Raw genomic sequence first — 19,957 nt, 5'->3', positions numbered from 1 at the left:
TGTGCGTGTGGCCCTTTGCCCGAGCAGTCAGGTGCCACACGCCCGGTAGGGAGCGAGGAAACGCACTTCCAGGGAGAAATCATGTCACAGGGCTGGGTTCAGCCAAAAACTCAAACTGGATTTTCCCTTTCTCTTACGTTCAGTGGGAGACTGGAGAGCAGGCGTAGGGAGGGTGCTGGGAGGCGGTTACACTCTCACTTCTCAGCCGTCGCTGACTGTGTGCGAGCCTGAACGTGAGTGCCCTTCTGGGCTTCACAAGTGAGAAAGTTAGGAACTGTGGAAGTAATTTATGTTAACCGTTTTACTTGTTTGTGTCGTTAATTTCATAGCCTATGGGTTGTTCTACAAAATTGTAAGTGGTAGTAATGGCTAAAGCACTTACGTAACAGCGTCCCTCCCAGCCAGCGTGCTGGGAGCTGGGGAGCAGATGGCAGATCCAGCGCGCGGGTCAGCAGGCGGGTCCCCGCGGGCTGAGGGCTCCGGGGGAGGCTGGAGCGGAGTCGCGGGCAGCTGTGGTGGCGCCCCTCACCTGGGAGGTGCTGGGATAAAGAGGGGAGACCCAGCCATCGTCCCCCTCCGCCCCCACATCGGCATGCCAGTCCCTCACCAGTTCCTCCAGCTGGCTCCCTGAGTCCATCAGATCCGTCCACTGCTCCCCCTTCCTGTGGTCCCCGCCTGGTTTCAGCTGCTCTCATCTTCTGTCTGGGGCTCTCATCTTCTGTCTGGGGCTACGCCAGTGGGCTCCTGTGTCGGGGTCCCTGAGACCTCCCTAGGTTTCACGACTCTCTGAGAAAGAACTCGTGACGTGGTCGTGCTCACGGCTGTGCTGTGCAGCCAGCGCAGGGGGGACGGCGCGGGGGTCGGGGGGTGTCCAGAGGAGGGTAGGGAGGCCCCGAGAGCCCCCCGGCCGACTCGGGCAGGACTGCCCCACTTCTCTGGTGCGGGCCGTGAGAACGAGTGCGGGGCGGCCCACCCAGGAAGCTTGTTCGCATGGGGCCCCGACACAGGCACGCTCTCTGCCTGTCCTGGGTCAGGCTCCCAGAGGGGAGGCAGGGGATGGGCCCCAACCGCGTCGTCTGTGCAGCCGGCTGGGGCGCAGCGGTTGTGCCCTCTCCTCACCCGGTGGGGGTGCTGCAAGCCCTCCTCAAACACTGGCCCCGGCCCCGGGCCGCCTCCGGGGACTGCAGGCTGGGGCCTGCTGGGTTACCTGTTCTCCGCCCCTCTTGCCCATTGCTGCCCAGCCCTGCCCTCGCCCTGCCCATTCTGGGTGCTGCAGCAGGCGTGGTGCCCCTCACCGAAGCCGCCGCACGACTGCTGCGCAGGGGTCAGTGCCGGCGTCCTGATGCCAGCTGGAGGGCCTGTGCGGTCCTTCCCCTGCTGGCGCCTCTGGCCTCGTGTCGCCACTGCCCGCGCTCTGTTCTTCAGCCGTGCTGGCCTTTCAGTGCCTGGAGTCCACCGTCCTCTCGCTCCCTCCAGCCCCCGTCCTCAGCCAGGCCCATTCCCCCGCGGGTCTCTTCCTCTGGAAACCTCCCGTGGCCACCACCACGTCCCTGTGTGTTTTCCCGTGACACGCTCCACTTCACCAGAGTGCTTCTCACACTTCACGAATGACTTCCTCGCTTGTCCGTGGTCTCCCGGCCTTGGGGAAGGCCAGGCCCATGGGTGTTCTCGACCCAGGCGGCACCCGGTGCGCAGCAGGTGCACGGTAGGCGTGGGGGTGAGTGCAGGGCTGGGGGACCGCCTCCCTTGTAGCTCTCGGCAGCGTGCTTCACGGACTCCACGGTCCTGCTCATAGGTACCTACTAAAGCCCCCGCCCAGCCCGGGACGGACGTGCGGGCTGTCGCAATGTGGGAAGTCTCTGCGGGGCGACTCTGGGGAGTAAGGCATGCGGGCGTCTCGAGTAGAGGCGGGGCTGAAGGAGGCGGTAGGTTGGGAGCGTCGCGGGCACTAGGAGAGCAGCAGCCCGTCGTCACCCCTGCCGACCCAGAGCCCGGGGAGGCCCGGGCAGGGGTGGGGGAGCTGACGCCGCCCAGCGGACAGATGCTGGTGGTGGGGGCTCTGGGTCTGGGTGACGGGACGTGGGGGAGAGCAGCGAGGCCTTGGGGCCGGGCGCCCCGTGGCTCCGCCGTGAGTGTGGTTCCCGTTCAGAGTGGCCTCGGGGCGAGGCAGACTGGCGGTTGGTCGGGGACGGCCGGGTCAGACTCCTGCGGAGAGGGAGCGCGGAGAGCCAGTTCCACAGGGGACCCGGTTCTGTGGCTGTGTGTGCTCTGACCGCTGTCAAGGTTCTGCCGTTGCACACGGACTGTCCCTGCTTCTCAAAAGCGATACACTGTCTTAACTTTCAGTATTTCCTGGTTTCAGTTCTATGTCCTAGGAAGGATTTTACTTAGTACTTTGATAGTAAGTGCCTATGTGTCTGGGAAAAGTTTTCTTTTATAAAAAGATCAACATAACTTTGGTATCTGAAGACTATAGGGTTCCTTTATTCTGTGCTCTCCAAAATTTTTAAATCGAACTATCCTTTTATAAATGTTGCTAAACCTTTGGCCAAAATTTTATCTTATGTGGATAAAAGTAAAACACTAATGTTGCCGAGCCATTTCATATGACGAGCGGCCCAACGCACCCGGCCGGCCTGTCGGCAGTGCCGTCCGGACGGGCGGCTCTGTCCCAGGGGCCCTGAGTCTGAGCGGCTGTCCTGCGGCAGCACCCTGGCTGGTGTCTCGGGCACGTTCCCCCTGCAGGGTGACTCCGGGCCAGCCCCTTTCCGAGCACTGTCGCTCCGAGAGTCTGGTGTGACCCGTGCCCGGCCCGTGAGCGGCACCGCAGTGTGGGAGGTTGCTGCCACGAGTCGCTTTCCCGGGGCAGTTCGGTGCGCCTTCAGTCGCCTGTCCTGATTTCCGCTCTTCACAGCGTGAGAGCGTGGCGATGCTGAGGGTTCGGGTAGTAGAACCCAGTTTTTAAAAAGCTCTGCCCCGTGAAACTCGAGCCTCCACCGGAACGGCGGTGGTTCTGCCCTGAGCGTGGCGTTCACACGGTGCCCTCTCTGTTGCAGGCTGGCCAACAGCGAGAAGCAGGGCGTGCGGACACACGCGGTCTCTGTGTCAGGTAAGGGCGCGGGGAGGCCGCCTGGCAGTGCGGCGGGAGGGTCCGAGGGGCAGCCATCTGCCGTCTCCTCCCGGCGGCTCTTTCCCAACATCTGAGCAGAGGGGGTGTTCTGAGTGCGCAGCCGCAGACGGTCACCGCAGTCACGGGGTCGGTGCAGCTCAGAGACTGGCTGAGACGCACGTGCGGTTCCAGGTCGCTCCCACGGTTACGTGGGGTTCCAGGCTGTCTTTTGGTCTCACTGTCACGTTAGTGATCCTTCATGCGAGAATTTTCACTTCTGGAATTCCCATTATAACTTATCTTTGCAACTCAGCAGAATTTAACAGAATATACTTTGTACATTGTTTTGTGAAGTTCAGGATATGTGGAACATTTTAAATGGTTTTTGTCTTTCACAATTAACATAAAATGGTGTTTGAGTATTGCTTTTTAAAATATAGTTAAGATTCTGGCATAAGCATTATCTTAACTACTTGTTGGCGTGATGAGTGTGGTGTACTTTTCTTGGTATGTTTTCGAAATATGTGTCTTTTTCCATGAAAAATGTGGGAGACAGAGAAAGGAGGATGAAAAGGAAAGCATCTTCTATGGGCCCAAGTTTGATGTCTTAAAGTACATGTAACACACACACACACACAGACACACACATGCATCTATGTGCGCACCCGTGTGACCTGTTCCCAGGTATGTGTCACATCTCTGAGGTAAGGGGTAGCTCCCTCACAGCTCTGGCGTCTGGCGGTCTGACTGGGAAGGGGCCGCGTTCCCCCTGGTCTGGCTCTGGAGCTGATTTTTCCTGGAGTTCAGGTCTGCGCCTTGCCTGCGTGCTGACGGGCCCTCCTTGTTTTCCAGCGTGCAGACAGGGCGGCTTGCTCTTACTGTATCCTGCACAGGCCCCCGCACCCCTCTCAGAAATACCTGTGCTCCTGCCCCCACGCCTGGCGAGGACACTCTGGGCATCAGCTGTGTGTGGCACACATGTCGGGTCCCGTGGCTCAGGAGTCTCTGAGCTCCGCCCGCCGGGGTGGAGCTGGTGCTGGCGGACGGTGCCACGGGCAGGCGGGCTGCAGGGCCGCCAGCGCACCCCTGCTGTTTTTGCATGGGTCTCCGTGCCTGCCGTGGAGACTGAGAGGGAAGCCTGCACGGCAGAAAGGCTGGGACTCGCAGAGCCGGCAGTGGCACCGAGAGTGGCTGGTCTCCCAGACCAGTCCCTGCGGGCTGGTCACTGTGCGTCGCTCGGGACGTTTTCCGGGCGCTTGCAGGCCAGGGGCGTGGAGGCGCTCGGCGGAGCCCGCTGTTGGCGGGCCCTGGCGGGGATGTCGAGCACTGCCCTTGCATTTGGGAGGCGAGGCGGCAGGCCCGCTCGCATCTCACTGCAGGGGAAGGTGCCTTTCGCTCTTCCTCCGGGAGACGAGCACAGCCGATGCTGGACACGTGGGGTCACCTTGGAGCCCGAGGCAGGCTTCTCGGTAGAGAAGTGAGGAGCAAGGCGGACAGCTTTGTGAAGACAGGTAACAGAGCAGTGTGCTTCCTTGGGCACGTTACTCTAAGGCCTAGACTAGGGTGTTTCAGCCTAACTGTTGAGTGTTGCTTCGGGAAACCGGTGCTTGCTGTAGAGCTCGGGGAGAGCTTGGCACTGAGAGGCCAGCGTGTGTGACGCGGGCGTGTTGGCGTGGTCACCGGAGGGCTGTGGCTCGAGTCGGACACTGCTGGAGGCAGCTTTAATAACCCTTTAAAACTTCACTACTAGGCTGTGAGGAGCTTAAGTGTCATCTTGTAAGTATAAAAACAAGTACCGCTAACATCACAAGGCCCCATTATTTATTTTCTTTACAGAGACAAATTTTAAAGGAAGGCTTGAAACTTTTAAAACACAGATTCTGGACTTCGAACTCAGGCCCCTCCCTGGTTTGCAGCGCGCTGTGGCCACATGACAGCTGTGAGGCTTATGGAGGTCAGCCTGCAGGAGCTAAGACAGAACTACAGATGATATTTTTAAATGCAGAAAACCGTGTGAATATGTGGCTATTGTTATGCTTTTGAATGTTTAATTTTTTAAGCTTTTTTTCAGGGAAAATTTCAAACATACTCAGAGGCAGAGAGAATAGAATTGTAGAATGATCACCCCAGTGCTCCTTGCCCAGATTCAGCTGCCAAAAACTGTGGCCAGTGTATCTCTTCTCTGCCTGCACCCACTTATGGAGTCCCCAGTGGGTGCTTAAAGCATCTGAGGCATGCTTCACCTACAGAGATTTCTGGGACATAGACTCTTTCAAGGTGCTGTGCAGCTAGGAGACTGGCGGTAACCGTTGCGCCAGCCGTGCAGTCCGCCCAGGGGTCTCCCTGTGGCCACCACGCGCTCACGCGGGCTCTGGCCCACCGGCAGTCGGACCAGCGGCACTGCTGGAGCCTGGCTGGTGGCGCTCCTGTCCTCCTGGCTCTGCCCACTAGGGCCCCTATTTTTTCCCCCCGATTGCACATTTTCTGTTGAAGAAATTGTGTCCCACTGATTTGCCCCAACTTGGTCTGGCGGATGGTGTCCCTGTGATGCCGTGCGGGATGTGTGCCTCTCGGGCCTCTTACTCCTGCGTTTCCTCTAAGCGGGCGTCAGGCTCACAAGAAAGAAGGGCAGGCATGCGGGCCCAGTGGCTGTTTTTACAAGATTGCACCCGAGGTGCTGACGGGCCTGGCCCCTGCTTATCTCTCTCTGTGACCCTCCGGCCAAGCAGCAGGTCCCGTCTGTGGCGCGTCCCCTATGAGCAGTTGCCCAGCGGTGTGAGCCACTGCTGGGCTCCGGCCTCCATCTCCCTGGGGCCGCAGCCTGGGCCAGGCGAGGGCCCTTGTGGGTTGTTGGGCTGTGGCCCTGCTGAAGAAGACGTCCCTCCCCCGCTGCCCACTGCGCCGAAGGGCGGGCCCTGCGGGGAAGACGGCCTCGTTCTCCCCGCCCTCACTGGTCTCTGACACCGGGGGTCGCCTTCCTCCTCCCCGGATGATGTCATTCTGTGGGGCTTTCTCTTTGAGCCTCTGTAGGAATTCGTGGGTTTTTAGCACTGTTGAGGGCGGGGGTTCCCAAGACCACCCCAGGCTGGACGATTTGCCAGAAGGACTGCTGACGGAGAACTCGGAGCTTAGACCAAGTTGACTGTCGGCGGCACTAAGCCCTAATGTCTGAGGGGGAGGGACAGGGCCGAGGCGCCTGGTCCTAGGGACCGGGCTTCCTGGCGTGAGTGACTGAGATCAGAGGACGAGGGCCCACCCTCTCGGGCCCACCCCTCGCGCCCTGCTGCCATTGCAGGTGGCTTCCCTGCTCCTTTCTGCTGGCGTGCTGACGGTGTCCCTGGGCTGTTCCCTCGGGCGCGGACCTGTGCTGTCCCTGGGCCTGCACCCACATCCCTGTCGTTCTCCATGGGCCCCCGTGGGTCTGCGGTTAAATCTGCACACCCCCAGGTCCCCCGGGTCACGCATCTCACTTCGCTGCGCCGCGTCCACCGGTGCTGCCACGTTTAGTTGTTTCCCGTCTGCGGTTCTCGCTGCGCTCCGAGCCCCCGGAGGGCTGGGGCGTGTCTCATTGGCCCGGCGGGCGGGCTCACCGCCGTGGAGACGGCTGACGGGCAGGTGAGCTCCGAGGGTGCGAATGAGGGAGCAGGACGGGGCGACACCCACGGGCACCGGCCTTCTCGGCCTGGGCATGCAGACGTCCGCGTCGGCAGTCCGCTGTGTGGAGTGACCTGCGCACAGTGTGCACACATGTGCACGCATGGTCTGCAGGTCTGCGTCTTCGCCGGCGGCTCGGGGAAGTGGCTCCCGATGCTCCTCACAAAGCAGCCGGTGCTGTGCCAGGGCCGGTCCCCTCGGTTGTTGCCTCGCGGCTGAAGGTTAGATGGTCACAAGAATCTGGAATTATTTGTCGGTGGTTGTTGTGTTTTGTCTTGTTCCATTTGTTTGTTTTGTTGTTTGTGAAGCTCTCTGCACCGTCACTTGGCCGACTCCGCAGAGCGGTAAGACTCTGCTTAGGCCTTGCTCAAGTGTCTGTATCTAATGCTGCTCTTCGCTGAAAGAAGAAATCGCACTTTAAAATATTAATGGTTTTTAAAACCCAAGGCCATCATAGTAAGGAATTATTTGTTAAGAGTCAAAGTATTGCAATTTTGTGTTTTAACAGCTATGCCTTAAAATGCAATGTATGTTTCTTTTGTATTGAAATAATGTTTCTGTTTTTCTCTTTCCTCCCGCCTCTTTATAAAGGAGTTGGTCACTGCCAGCATAAGGTTAAGAAAGCTAGACGCTTTCTCCCTTTGGTCTTCTGTTCCCAAGAACCTGCTACGGGTACTGCACTCACACTGGCGCAGGGTCTGACTAACGCAGCGCCCAGGCCCCGGGTCTGACCCGATGCTTGCCCTGGGCAGGGCACCCCCGTGCGGGGCACCTGTGTCTGTGCCGCCCACACGGGCGGCGCCCTGAGGGCGAGGGTCTGCGCGAAGGTCTTTTGGCTGCTCTGTTGACAGAAGGCTCTTCGTTTGCCTGCTGGCTGATGTGTGCTTGCATGGCAGGGCGAGGAGGGGCTTCCCGGGTCCACCCGTGGGGTCAGTGGTGTGGTGCAGGGCTGGTGGGCGCCCGCGCCCAAGCTGCAGGTTTCCTGGTGGAGCATGCGGCCAGAGGAGGAAAGGGAGTAGCCCGGGAGCCGCCGTCTGCTTGCCGAGTCCGGGGCAGCCACACAGGGGGCTGCAGAGCAGGGCAGCCAGACCCCCTTGGAGCGTTTTCTAGGAAAGTGGATTTGTAATAACAGACCTGGAACTTCTCCAAACCCCGCATAAATGTAAATGGAAACTTGTGAGCGCAGCTTCAGGTGCCGGCCTCCTCGCCGAAGAGCCCGCTGGGCTGGTCCCCGCTCAGCATTTGGCGTCCACACGGGGCCTGCATGTTCTCATTCATGTCTGAGAGGGTCCAGGTGCCCTCTGAGGGGGGTAGAATCCATTCTAACACTGAACTGTGAGAGGCAGTGCCGTTCACTGTGTCGAGTGTGGCGGAAACCGACAGACTCTCTGGCACTGCTGTGTGACGTCGTGTGGTGTGCCGGCAGCTTAAAACAGTGCTGTGTGTGCCGTCAGCCGAGGGGACACACTTCTGCCAGTCTCTCTCTCGTCTCCGGGAGCAGACTTGGGGGGCGATTTTTTTGTTTTCCTTACACTTTGATTTACTTGTCATTTTAATAGTGTTTTCCCTCTCTCCCCGCCTTCCCTCCCCCCTCCCCCTCCTCCCCCTTTCTTTGCATGCCTCCCGGATCTGCAGATGAAATTAGTGGGGACGGTAATACTCATTTTCACATTCCTGTTCTAATGTGCGATGGTTACTGATTGATGTAAATGCTGGTCAGCCCGGGGTGAGAGGCAGAACGTGGTCCTGATGCCACGAACCGTGTGGGAAACGACGGCGTGGACACGTGGTTTCATGGAAGCCGGGGCTTTGACACGGAAAGGGTGACTCGGTTTCTTCCTCACGTCCCCATGGTGTGTGGGAGGTGTTACACGGCTGTAGTGAACCTTCTGGGTTCCGCTACTCACACCAGAGCCGTAGGAAGGCGGCGGCGTGGTCCCGGGGAGTGGGAGCAGTGACTGACAGCGACCAGGTCCCCAGCCCCCAGCCCGTGTCTGGGAGAGGTCTGGTGTGCGGGGGAGGCCCCGGGGACGAGGCTCTGGAGAGTCACTCGGACGCAAGGAACCGAGGGTGTCCAGCCGTGGAGGGAGTGGCGGTCTTCAGCTGTGGAGGACAGCGCTTAGCCACCCGGAAGTTTAGAAGCCGCAGTGAGCGCCTCGTGTCCCTCGTCGGCTTCGGGCACGGCCTGCGTGCAGCCTGGCCCCCTTTTCTGCCGACGGAGCCGGAGTTCACGGCTGCGGCCACGGGGGGCGCGTTCTCCCTCCTGCTGCAGCGGGGCGCTGCTCATGGGGCGGTGGGGCGGGGCTGGGGCGTGACAAGCCCGGCGTCTGCTGTGAAAGCCCTTCGCTCTGCGACTTCGGAAGAGTGCGTCGTCTTCACAGGACATACGGCCCAAGAGCTGGGCTCACTGCCGAGGCACTGACTCCTTGCGAGGAGCAAACCAGCCGCTCCTGTTCGTGGCCAGTTCCTCGTGCACAGCGGTTCACAGTGTTGCCGCGTAGCGTCCTCACGGGTGTGCAGGTGAGGACACGCTGGTCCTCCGCCGTCAGGGGGCGGGCGGCCAGCCGGGCCTCAGGCTGCCGCCTCTCCCCCGGCCTGTCCTGTCATCAGCAGACACAGGGTGGCCTGGAGCAAGTGCTTGTCCCCTGTGGCCTCCCCTGTGGCAGGCCTCCCTGGTCGCTGGGGGCTCCTGTGAAAGTGCCGCGCACCAAGTGGAGGGACGCCCCCCTGCACTCGCCCCATGCCTGGTCCCCACCCTGCCCGTGCCGCACTGCACGGACAGCCGTGCCGGGCCCCCAGCCTTCGCCCCCTTAGTCTCAGTCAGGGACTTGCGGGCCAGCCACGGCCCACACCTCTTTTTACGTTGCCCCTTGAGCGAGGAGTGGTTCTTAGGTTTCCTTAACAAGTACAGGGGGAAGCAGAAGTAGGATAGGGTTTGTGTCGTCAAAACTATATGAGCGTCAAACGTCAACGGCCCCAAGTCCAGTTTTATTGCAGCACAGCCACTCCTCTGTCCACTCCCTGGCCGTCGCTCTTCCCCACCGTGTGTGGGCCGCAGAGGTGAGCATGCGGGCGGAGACTGAGGGAGCAGCACGGGCTCAAGCACCCTCTGCCAGCCTCTGCCGGCAGCTCGCCAGCCCGGGCCTGGGTCTCGGAGCCAGCAGACAGGAGCGAGTGGGGCAGTTCTGGGCCCCGAGGCCGCCTGGACGCCATGGAGCCGGTCAGTGCCCCTGGACGACCGGAGTGATCCAGTCACTGCAGATGTCACCAGGTGGCACTGAGGACGCAGCCACACTTCCTGAGGGTGGCAGGGAGGCACGGTGCAGGAGCAGGTCGTCAGAATTGCGGGTGTCCAAGCCCACACCAGTGCCACTGGGGTAAAGACCACCTTTCCTGCCAGGTAGGCAGAGGGGGCGTGGTGACAGAATCACCTTGTCTGCAGCCCCTCCATGGGAGGTGCAGCAGGGGGCTGCACCGGAGAGGGGCCCGAGGGCTCCGGGCAGCTCCTGCTTTGGCCGCAGCGAGGGCACTCGCTGTCCGTAGCCCCGCCCCGCCCCCCCCCAACTCCAGACCGAGCCCTTCTGCAGCTCCAGGGCACTGGGCTCTCTCCTCGCAGTCGCCGTGGTTAGTGCTGGCCCCCCGAGTCTCGCCCGCCGTGCTTCAGAAGGAGCCCTGGGCGCTGTCTCTGAGGGTTTCTCAGCCCTCGGTTGCTGTCCTCTCCACACGTCTTTGTGTCACTTGTCTTTGGCCACATACTGTGACACCAGGCCTTCCACATCCTGAGGCTGTCCCGGGCTGTGGAAGTCTCCATGTCCGGTCTTCCACTTTGGAAGTCCCCCGGCTAAGTCACGGGCACCCGGGCCCCGACGTGCCTCCTGTGAGCCACCTGGAGTGGAGCCGTGCCCACGAGCTCGGGGGGGTCACAGCGCCCCTCACAGGGAAGTGTCGTGGTGGCTGTGCGTCGGAGTGCCACTCTGTCACCAGCCTGCCGCTGACCGTCCTGGGGACCCCGAGAGAGAGACACTCACGTGTCCTCAGGTGCCTCGGTTGCCTGCCTGTGATGGGGTGGTGGGAACAGCCCTTCTGAGGATCAGAGGACCATGTTTGTCACTGTGTGCCGCTGTGGCGGCGTCTGCAAGCGCTCGGGCACCTTGTGGCCGTCACCAGTGGGTCATGCACACCTGCCTCCTCGTTTGGGCCATCCATCTGGCCACTGCTTTGGTGGCCGGGCGGCCTCTGGCAGAGCCGCCGCGTCTCGGGGCCCCGAGCCTGTGAACTCAGCTCTCCCGTCAGAGCCGCGCTGGCCCGACCCCTGTGAACCAGGAGGGACACCAGCTGTGGGGGCAGGTCAGTGTCACGAAGGCCACGCGAAGATGCCTGTGGAGAAGGTGACGGTCAGGTCCGAGTTGCCGTGTTCCTGCAGCAGCGTGGACGCCCACGGGGGACCCTGGCACGGCGCACACAGTGCAGACGTCACGGGGCAGTTCCCGGAGAGCCCGGCCCGCGTCCAGGTCACGGAGCTCACATGCAGGCAGCCTGGAGGCCGGGCCGGCTCTCCTGGGCGCTGCGGTTGGGTCCGGTGGTGCGCCGCTCAGCGGTGCCCAGGCCTGCGTGCGGCCTGATGGCAAGCAGCTGTTGAGAGTCCCACTCCTTCGGTGCTGGCGTCTCCACTGAAGGTTTTATAGAAAGAGGCAGCCCAGAAGCCCTCCAGGTCGAGCCAGGTGGCTGCGCCCCGGCTGAGGTGCCCTCCAGGAGCTGAGGCAGCCGAGCCCGACACGTTCAGCAGGGCTGCTCTCACTGCAGCCTCAGTGGCCGTCCTGGAGCAGCCCTCGGGGTGGCTTCTCCTGGGGGGTACCCCGAGGGTGCAGTTGAGGCAGAGACAGGTGCAGGCCAGGCTGGTGACCCCAGACGCACGGTGCGTGCCTTGTCCCCGGTGGTGCCGTGCTGCCCTGCACCCTCCGCGGCCTTGCACAGGCTGCCTGGCTCTCCCGTCCCAGGCTCACGGGCACGTGTCGCAGTGTGTCGGTTCTGGGTGTTGCACCGGTGCTTCCCGAGCATCTTCTCTGTGCCAGGCACCGTTTGGGGCTGGGAACTTAGGGTCGGCAAGTCACGAGGCTCCACTCCCTGGGGACTCCATTCTGGAGCGGGGCAGCCGTTGACAAGGGGCAAAGGACAGTGAGGTCGTTGGTAGTCACGGGTACTGAGGAAATGAAACAGGCAGCGTGGGGAAGGGTGGTGGGGTGGGTAGAGGAGGGGTCCAGCCCAGGGCAGGATCTGCTCCAAGCCAGCATGAGTGGTGGCATGCAGAGAGTTCTCAGGTGGGGGAGCGCACTGCTCCTGTCGGACTTGGGGACGTCAGCGCCCCTGTGGCTGTGGGAGGGGGGTGCCTGAGCATGGGATTGAGCCGTAACCTCGTCATGTAGCTCGGGGCCAAGCACAGAGGCTGTCGAAGAGTCTCGGGCAGTGGTGGCTAGGTGTGGGCAGCAGAAGTGGGCGTCTGAGCAGCTCTCAGGCCAGTGAGTTGCCCCTCGGGTTAGCCGGGGCCTTTTCCTTGGAGAAGGCCCGTACTCTGGGGCAGAGCAGGCGGGAAGGGCAGCTGGGCTGCGGCAACCTTCTGCCAGGAGCAGCCCGGAGCTGGGCCTGCCGAGTGCCAAGATCAGAGGAGGGGAGGGAATGCGGGCGAGCGTCTGGTCTCCGGGGGGCCTCGTGCCCCTCTCCCGTCTCAGCCCTGCGAGTAGGTTTCCCACGCTGGGTCCCGAGTGGCTGGCCCCCTTCCGTCCCACGTCCATCTCACGGTGTCTTGCGTTCGGCCTGCTCGTGCACAGGCAGGCCTGCAGGCCCGGCCCACGGCAGTTTGTGGTCCTGAGTGCTCATGAGCGCAGGCGCGGGGGGAGCAGAGGGGTGGGAGGTTCGGGTAGATTAACTTCTTTTCAGTCCCGCTTGTAGTGTCAGGGTCGGGGTTGGACGTGTAAGAATAACGCGGGTTATTCTACCCGTATACGGGACTTAACGAACAGCTTGTATTTGGTAACGGTCTTAAAGAGAGTTGGTCTGTCAGCTTTGCATTCTGCCGGTTGCATTATTCTTGTTTTACTTTAATAACTTGTAACGATGGGTGCAAAGCAAGACACGACGCACTCTCCCGGGACTCTAGGGTTTGTGCGAAGTCATCACTGCAGCCACGTGTGGGGTGGCTGACACCCTGCGGGGGGGCGGGCGTCCGGCCTCACGGTGGCGCTGGGCCACACTGAAGACAATGGCTTGCCTTGGGCCACCCGTTAAATGCACCGAGACATGTAATCACCCAAAACTCTCACACTTCAAGTCAATGTACAGTTTCGTGTAACTGTTGGGCCCAGGCTGGACATCCCTGCCCTAGAGAGTGTAAACGGTATAGAGTCTCGATTTTCTTTGGTTTCTGTAACTTTAATATCTGAACGAAGGAATAACGGCATCACAAAGAAAGAACTTCGAGCTGCTTGTGTCTGCGGGGTTTCCGGCAGCTGCCAGGTCGAATCTGCGAACTGGAGCTCCTTCAGACGGTCCTTCTGGAAGGACCGCCCCTCCTTTCGCTGCCTGGGGCAGCTGATGTCCAGAGGCTCTTCGCTCTCCGGAGCGCCAGTGTGGCTGCTGCCGAGCGAGCGCTGGTTTTCTTCACATGGCCCCCCCCCCCGGAACCGGGGGGTGGGGGGCCTTTGAGTCGCGGGGTGCTGGGAAGGAGTCTGGGAAGGAGTCGGCGGGCCCAGGGCCCCCGGCCCACGTCTCAGAGAAGAGCTGGTCTCCGGGCGAGCGCTGTCTGCTGTCATTGCGTCCTTCCCGGCGGGGCCCTGCGGACGCCGGTGTGTGCTCTTCAGGCGGCTGAGAGGGCAGTCACTGGAGGTGGAGCCTGGTGGCTTCACCCTGAGCAGGCGCCGGCAGTGAGCCCGATCGAGTGAGCCCGGTCGATCCCCCGGAAGGAAGTCGGCTGCCGCTTCTGTCTCCCCAAGGAGGACGTTCGGACTGCGCCCTGGGGTCCCTGAGTAGCGCCAGGTGCTGCGTGCGCCTGCAGTGCGGGAGACAGCGGTGTGGTTTTCACTGTGTTCGCCGCGGCCGCGGGGGCCGCTGGCAGGACAGAGGGCGGGTGGGGGCCGTGCGCACTGTCGCGTCACGCCTTTCTGCCTTCCACAAGGGCTCCCTGTCTCAGCTCTGTCTGCGCCTGAGGAGCAAGGCTGTGTCTTTCACACAGGGGCCGTGATGTCACTTGTAGTTCCGCGAGTGACTCGTGCGAGCAGAGACCGAGGGATGTGGCAGCGTGTTAGGGGAAGAGGCCGCTTTGCCTCTTTGAGCTACGCTGCGGGCTGGGAGGCCAAATGTTTAACCTCTTCCAACACCCCTGCTCCCTCTCCCGCAGAGACGGACGACTACGCGGAGATCGTGGACGAGGACGAGGCGTACACCATGCCCTCCAGTGAGTACTCGCGGGCTGCTCCGGCGCGCGCCTGGCCGCGGGGCCCGTGAGCAGCTCGCGTTTGGAGCTCTGGGTGCTTGTCCTTGTGGGCCTGTCTCTAGTGCCTCACGGAGTGCTCACCCTCACCCGTTGTGGCCCGCGGGGTTCTGCGCTGTGTGTGCCCCAGACTCACACGTCTGCCGGTCAGCGTGGTTGCGGGCCCGCTCTCCTCGTGCCTCCTGGCCCTGTGAGGGTGTAACCTTGATGGACCAGAGTATTTCCTCTTTGTGAAAAACGAGAGTTATGCAAAGTTACACACATGCACATCTTTATTTATTCTTTGCATGTGTATGCTGGTAAATTGCATTTCCTTTTTGAAATGTTCTTCTCTATTGCCTTTGACGCACCAGTTACAAAGAGCTTCCCTAATCCAGCAGAGCAGCCGGCGGGTGGGAGGCGTGGGGCGCTGGCCTTCCTGTCGACCTTCCTGCGCCTGGAGATGTCAGCGCCCTGCATCTCTCTGCTTTGCTGCTTGTTGACAGAGGAGACGCGGGAGGAGTGTGGGGTCCCAGATCTTGAATTGGAGACGCCCTTGAAATGTCATTCACTTTTAAAAAACTGCAAAGCTACCCCTTAAAAGAGGCCCTATTATGACCCACCCCGCACCTCAGCAGCCCTAGTAACCTGGCAGTTGAAGTCCTGACTTCCGCAGAGGGGCGCATGTGTGCGATGCAAGTGGTGTCTGGGGCACGCTCCTCGGCTGTGGGAAGATTTTGAAAGGGGCTCGCACTTAGACGTGCTGTGTACCTTGAGCTGTTACCAAAGTGAAGAGAAACTGCCCGCCTGTGGAGGCAGGGCACTCTGCGGCCCCGCCCCTTTCCAGAGCTCCTGTGTTATCAGAGGGGACTCCAGACGGAGGCCTGAGCCCCAGCCTTGGTGTGCACGTCTGACTTGCAGTGCAGTTTGGGAAAAGGCTGTGTTCTGGCTCGCCTTTTAGTCCTTTGTGCATGCTGCAGAAAACCCCGCTTGTTGCTGGTGTATTTACCGTTCGGAGCCGAGGAGCGGAGGTCCAGCACGGCCCACGTTTACCCGGACCCCAGCGAGGAGTCGCTGGGGAGGCCTGTGGGGCGACGTGAGGGCATTGTTCCCGTCGCGGGGCTGGCTACCTGGAAGCAGTGTAGCTCGTGCTCGTGGCTTGTCCTCTTCTTACTGCTCGTGTTCATGGTTAGAACGTCTGACGCGACGCGAATGTTATCGAAATGTACTTTTCGAGTTTACTGTTGTTAACCTAACTGCTATTAGTCATTCTAAGCAAGGTCTTCAATTTTTTCTCTTTTAATTGCAACACAGAAAGCTATGGAATAGACGAAGGTAACAGGATTCCTTTGAAATAACTACATTTGCTTGCAATTGCAACCTATGGAATGATACGGGGTGTTTCTGTTTTCAGTTAACTTTTATTTTTAAACTATTTTTCATTGGTTTACTCATGCTGTTAAATCAATGGAACTACTAGCTAAAGTGATTTTAAAGAGGGAAACAGCTATCTAAAATTTGGGTTGAATCGTCTGCATGATTTATAATTTGATAAACCAGGGGGAGTGTTTGCAATTACTTGGCTGCTGCCGTAGTCCATCGGTGATGACCCCGTCGGGCCTGCGCAGTGAGGGCTGTGGGGACCCAAACCCAGGAGCGCAGCGACTGGGATTGACCCCCCTGGGTTCCTAGGGGGCGTTTTCTCTCCATGCGCCCTACCAGCCTATAAATGATTGGTTTGTGGACGCCAACAATCTAGTACACTAATTCCAGGTACATGCTCTAAAATACACAGTGCTCATAATTCATATGATGTGTACAACCTGGTTCCAGATTGTCTGATTTTGAAATTAATTTCTAGAAGCTACCTCTTTAAACTCTTTTAGCTCAGTGAATAATGTCTACAGGGGGTTATAATAGAGCGGAACACCCCTAAACTTGTAAAACATGCGGTTACTCATGACCCAACTTTTTGTTGCCTCCGTATTTGTAAACTTGAGTTATTTCTAAAATAACTGCTTTAAATAACTTTTTAGCCTTTATATATTAATATATCAACTAATGTCACTTATTAATTAAGCATAAAGTTTAGCACTTAGAGAAATTATTTGGACGACTATCGCATGTAGATAGATGTAAGCCAAATCAGACTGTGAAGCGTGTAAGAAGGACAGACCCGTAATGGACTCGGGTCGGGCAGCCCCCACGGGGGAAGCGCCCTGTGGAGCGCTGTCCGCGAGGATTCCACGGCGCTTAAGGCGCCCGTAGGCGGGTGTGCCGCTGATGGAGTGTCCACTCGCGGGGGTTCGTTGCCGCGGTGAAACGCGCCGCGTGCCCTGCCGGCACCCGGAGTGCCGTCCGGGGTCTCCTGACGTGCGGACCCTGTCTTGCAGCCAGGGACTACGAGATCCAGAGGGAGCGCATCGAGCTCGGGCGCTGTATCGGGGAAGGCCAGTTTGGAGACGTGCACCAAGGCGTGTACGTGGGCCCGGTAAGTCCCGGGTCGGCGCCGGCTGGCTGTTGACGGCCGGGTTGCCTCTTGCTTCTCTCCGTCGAGTCCTTCACCCTTCCAGGGATTTGCAGGTGGCTCTTTTAAGCTCATCTCGTATGATAACTTACCTAATACATTCCACAGTGAAGAAATGGCAGAGTAGCTCCTGGAGGGCAGGGTCTGTCTTTTACTTGCTTTGACCAGCCGGCCTCTGTCGTCGGGAGCAGACCCCGCTGGGGATTGTCCCGTTGGGCGGCGCTGCCTGACGGACGGCCAGAGGGGGCAGCAGGCAGCCAGTGTTCGCACCGGCCTGCGTCTCCGAGAAAAGAGCGCTAGTTCCCTCAGTCGCCCTCCAGAAGAGATGAGTGCACTTCTCCCGGTCGGGACTCGCCGACCGATGGCTGTGCTGAGACGCGCCTGGCACAGCACCATGCGACCGCCGCGTGTGCGGCTGCAGCGTGCTCTCGGGCTTGTGCGGCGGTCACCGCAGCCCGTCCCAGAGCAGCACGCGCCCCATGGGGACCCCGGCCCTTGGCAACCGCTCCTCGACTTCCTGCTCCTGTGGACTGGCCCGCTCTGGACAGCCCCCACAAGTGGGATCACAGCAGGCGTGGCCTGCGGCGGCCGTCGCTTTCAGGGAGCGTGAGGCTCCGCCCATGTGGGGTCAGGCAGTGGAGCTTCGCTGCTCCTTGCTAGCCAGTGACGGCCCATGTACGGGCGCACCCGTCAGCGGTCCCACCCGTCAGCGGTCCCGCCCGTCAGCGGTCCCGCGGTCACCGCCACTTGGGCACTGCCACCGACCGTGCTGCTGTGGACGTCCGTGCGCAGGTTCGGCTTCCCAGCCTGCAGCTCTCTGGGGCTCGGGTCCAGGGCTGGGGTGGCCAGGCCTGTATCGGTGGAGCCCTCGCAACGCCTGCCGGCCGCTGCTAGTGCGGAGCCCAAGCGTGGTCTTCACCTGGGCGGGGCAGATGCCAGAGCTGCGTTGTCTTTCCCTTTTAACCGCTTTTATTCATCTTCGGGGAGGGGGAGGGAGGGGGAGAGAAACAGTGATCGGCCGTCTCGCGTCCACGCCCTCACCGGGAGTCAGACCAGCGGCACTCGCCTCTGTGGACGACACGCAGCCCCCCAGGTCACGCTGGGCAGAGCCAGGGTGGCGTTGAAACCTCTGTCTCCTGCTAAATGTCGCCTACCTTTTAAAGAGGTTTTTCTAAAAACCCTATCTTGAGAAGCCACACAGACTCGTTTGCCTTTCCGGGGGTTTTTAGGGATAGCCCCTTGGAGCTGACTTCTGTGTGCGGGCCCCTCCGGGGCCCCTGGTGGCGGGCGGGCTCTCGTTCTGCGTGTGATGGGAACGAAGCCATCGGAAGGCTGAAGCAGTCCCAAGAGCCCTGTGGAGGCTGGGTGGCGGGTGGCACTGGGGACGGTGCCAGCGGGGAAGGGGCATTACAGTGAGGTGGGCAGGGCCAATTCCGGGTGCCTGCTGTGGGGAGGTACCTGGGGTCTGGCCCAGAGGGCGGGTGCGCAGGGGATGCCAGGAGGGGACAGGCAGGGAGGTTTCCAGCCCGTCCCCCTGGAGCGGCTGCCGTCGTGCTGTGTGCTTACTGCGGGGGAGGACACAGGGAAGAAACAGGTGTGGCGGTGGGGGTATGGGTCGGCGCTCCCCAGAGAAAGGGTGCCCCTGGGGCGCGTGCCTGTGGGAGTGTACCAAGGGTGTCGCTGGGGACCAGCTCGCAGGGTTGCGGGGGCTGGCATTCCTGAGACCCCGGAGGGCTGGCGCTGTCATCATTTCCAGTCTGAGTGCGAGGGTCCGAGGACGGGTGTAGCCATTGGTGTCACTGGAATCCACAGGCTGGGACAAAGCTGCGTCCTGGCCCACAGGCAGGCAGACCGGAGGAGTGCCCTCTTACTTTAGGAGGTCAGGGCTTCCGCTGGTTGGACGAGGCCCAGCGTGCTGGGAGGGGCCTCCGCTTCACTCGGTCAGCCCATGGACATGCTGCCTTCATCTGGAAGAACGCTGGCCGCCACTGGGGCGGCCTGTGACCCGGGCAAGCTCACACACCGCGTTAGTTCTCACGGTGGGCCATCAGGGGCTTGTCGTGATCACGTCAAGTTTAAAATGCCTCTGCTACGTCCTGGTCAAGACAGGGCATAGGCAGGCTGGGCGTGTGAATGCAGACTGAGAGGAGAAGTGGGGGCCAGAGGGGGAGTCTGGAAGTCAGAATGGAGATGGGACTTGAGGCTGTTGGCACGCCAGGAGGTGACGTGAGCAGAGGTGACCCTGGGATGGAGCCCTGGGGCGTGTGACACAGAGGGACAGAGGGAGAGCTTGTCCTTCCATGTCCCCCCTGCCACCTAAGGTGGGAGTTTAGGTGCACAGCTGTCCGTAGTCCATAGCAGGACTTGCCCGGGAAAGCTCGGCATGTTCAGACGTCACTCGAGAGACTCACCTGGGCCCCATTTCAGAGCCCCGCGCCCGCTGGGGGCTGAGGTTGTGGCGGAACCCAGCTGCAGCCCCTCCCAGCCGCCTGGCCCCACGGCACCCTGCCTACAGGCGCTCTGGCGGTGTGTGCCTGTCACAGGGGCCTGCCGCTCACCAGCAGGTGATGCTGGGCGAGTCACTTCATCGTCCAGCCTCTGCTGACTCACCTGCAAAGTAGAGCAACAAATCTGAATCAAATTTTGCGTTAAGCTTGAACATTCCTCCCCTGAAACTATTCTGGTGATTCAGAAGGCTTTCAGGGACAGAAGACAATTCAGTGAGTGCAGCGCAAATACAAGTGCGGCACGGATGCTTCAAAGACGGTCGAGAATCTGTGGAAAGTGGCCCACGCTCTGGAAGGCCTGCAGCAAGCAGAGCACCTGAGAGTGTTGAACGCGTACGGGCTGCAGTGGACAAAGATCGGAGACTGACAGCGTGAGGACTGGAAGCTGGTCTGGGGACTGCAGACACGACTGTGCCCGAGACTTTGACAAGGACCTTGTCATGAAACACGGGGCGGCACAACTCGTCCCGCGGCTTCTGCACCCAGAGCAGAGGGAACATGGAGCTGCAGTCGCTAGTGACCTGATCCACACCGCTACCCGTGAGCCGGACGTGGCGCCCTGCCACTTCCGGCTTTCCCAAAACTGAAATCACCTTTGAAAGGGGAGAGATTTCAGACTGTCGATGAGATTCAGGAGAATACAGTGGGGCAGCTGATGGCGATTAGGAGAACTGTGCAAGGTCCCAAGGTGCCTACTT

General features: G+C 60.5%; 1 protein-coding gene across 7 annotated transcripts in view; it reads left to right on the top strand.

The window, feature by feature from the left end:
- The window catches only part of PTK2 (protein tyrosine kinase 2), a 134,664-nt gene that overhangs the window by 74,346 nt on the left and 40,361 nt on the right, over positions 1-19,957 (top strand). For 4 of the 7 annotated variants that reach the window (XM_045861381.1, XM_045861380.1, XM_045861375.1 and 1 more), the window contains 4 exons: positions 3,057-3,109; positions 14,154-14,210; positions 15,540-15,560; positions 16,619-16,716. In XM_045861381.1, the coding sequence (XP_045717337.1) occupies positions 3,057-3,109; positions 14,154-14,210; positions 15,540-15,560; positions 16,619-16,716 (229 nt within the window). Of the gene's footprint in view, positions 1-3,056; positions 3,110-7,354; positions 7,436-8,398; positions 8,417-14,153; positions 14,211-15,539; positions 15,561-16,618; positions 16,717-19,957 lie in introns of all 7 variants that reach the window. The other 3 variants (XM_045861377.1, XM_045861378.1, XM_045861383.1) reach the window with 2 other exon arrangements.

Source organism: Phyllostomus hastatus, unplaced genomic scaffold (assembly GCF_019186645.2).
Source record: "Phyllostomus hastatus isolate PE091 unplaced genomic scaffold, TTU_PhHast_1.1 phas_scaffold_21, whole genome shotgun sequence".
NCBI classification, from domain to species: Eukaryota; Metazoa; Chordata; class Mammalia; order Chiroptera; family Phyllostomidae; genus Phyllostomus; species Phyllostomus hastatus.
This window is presented reverse-complemented; position numbering and strand designations above follow the sequence as displayed.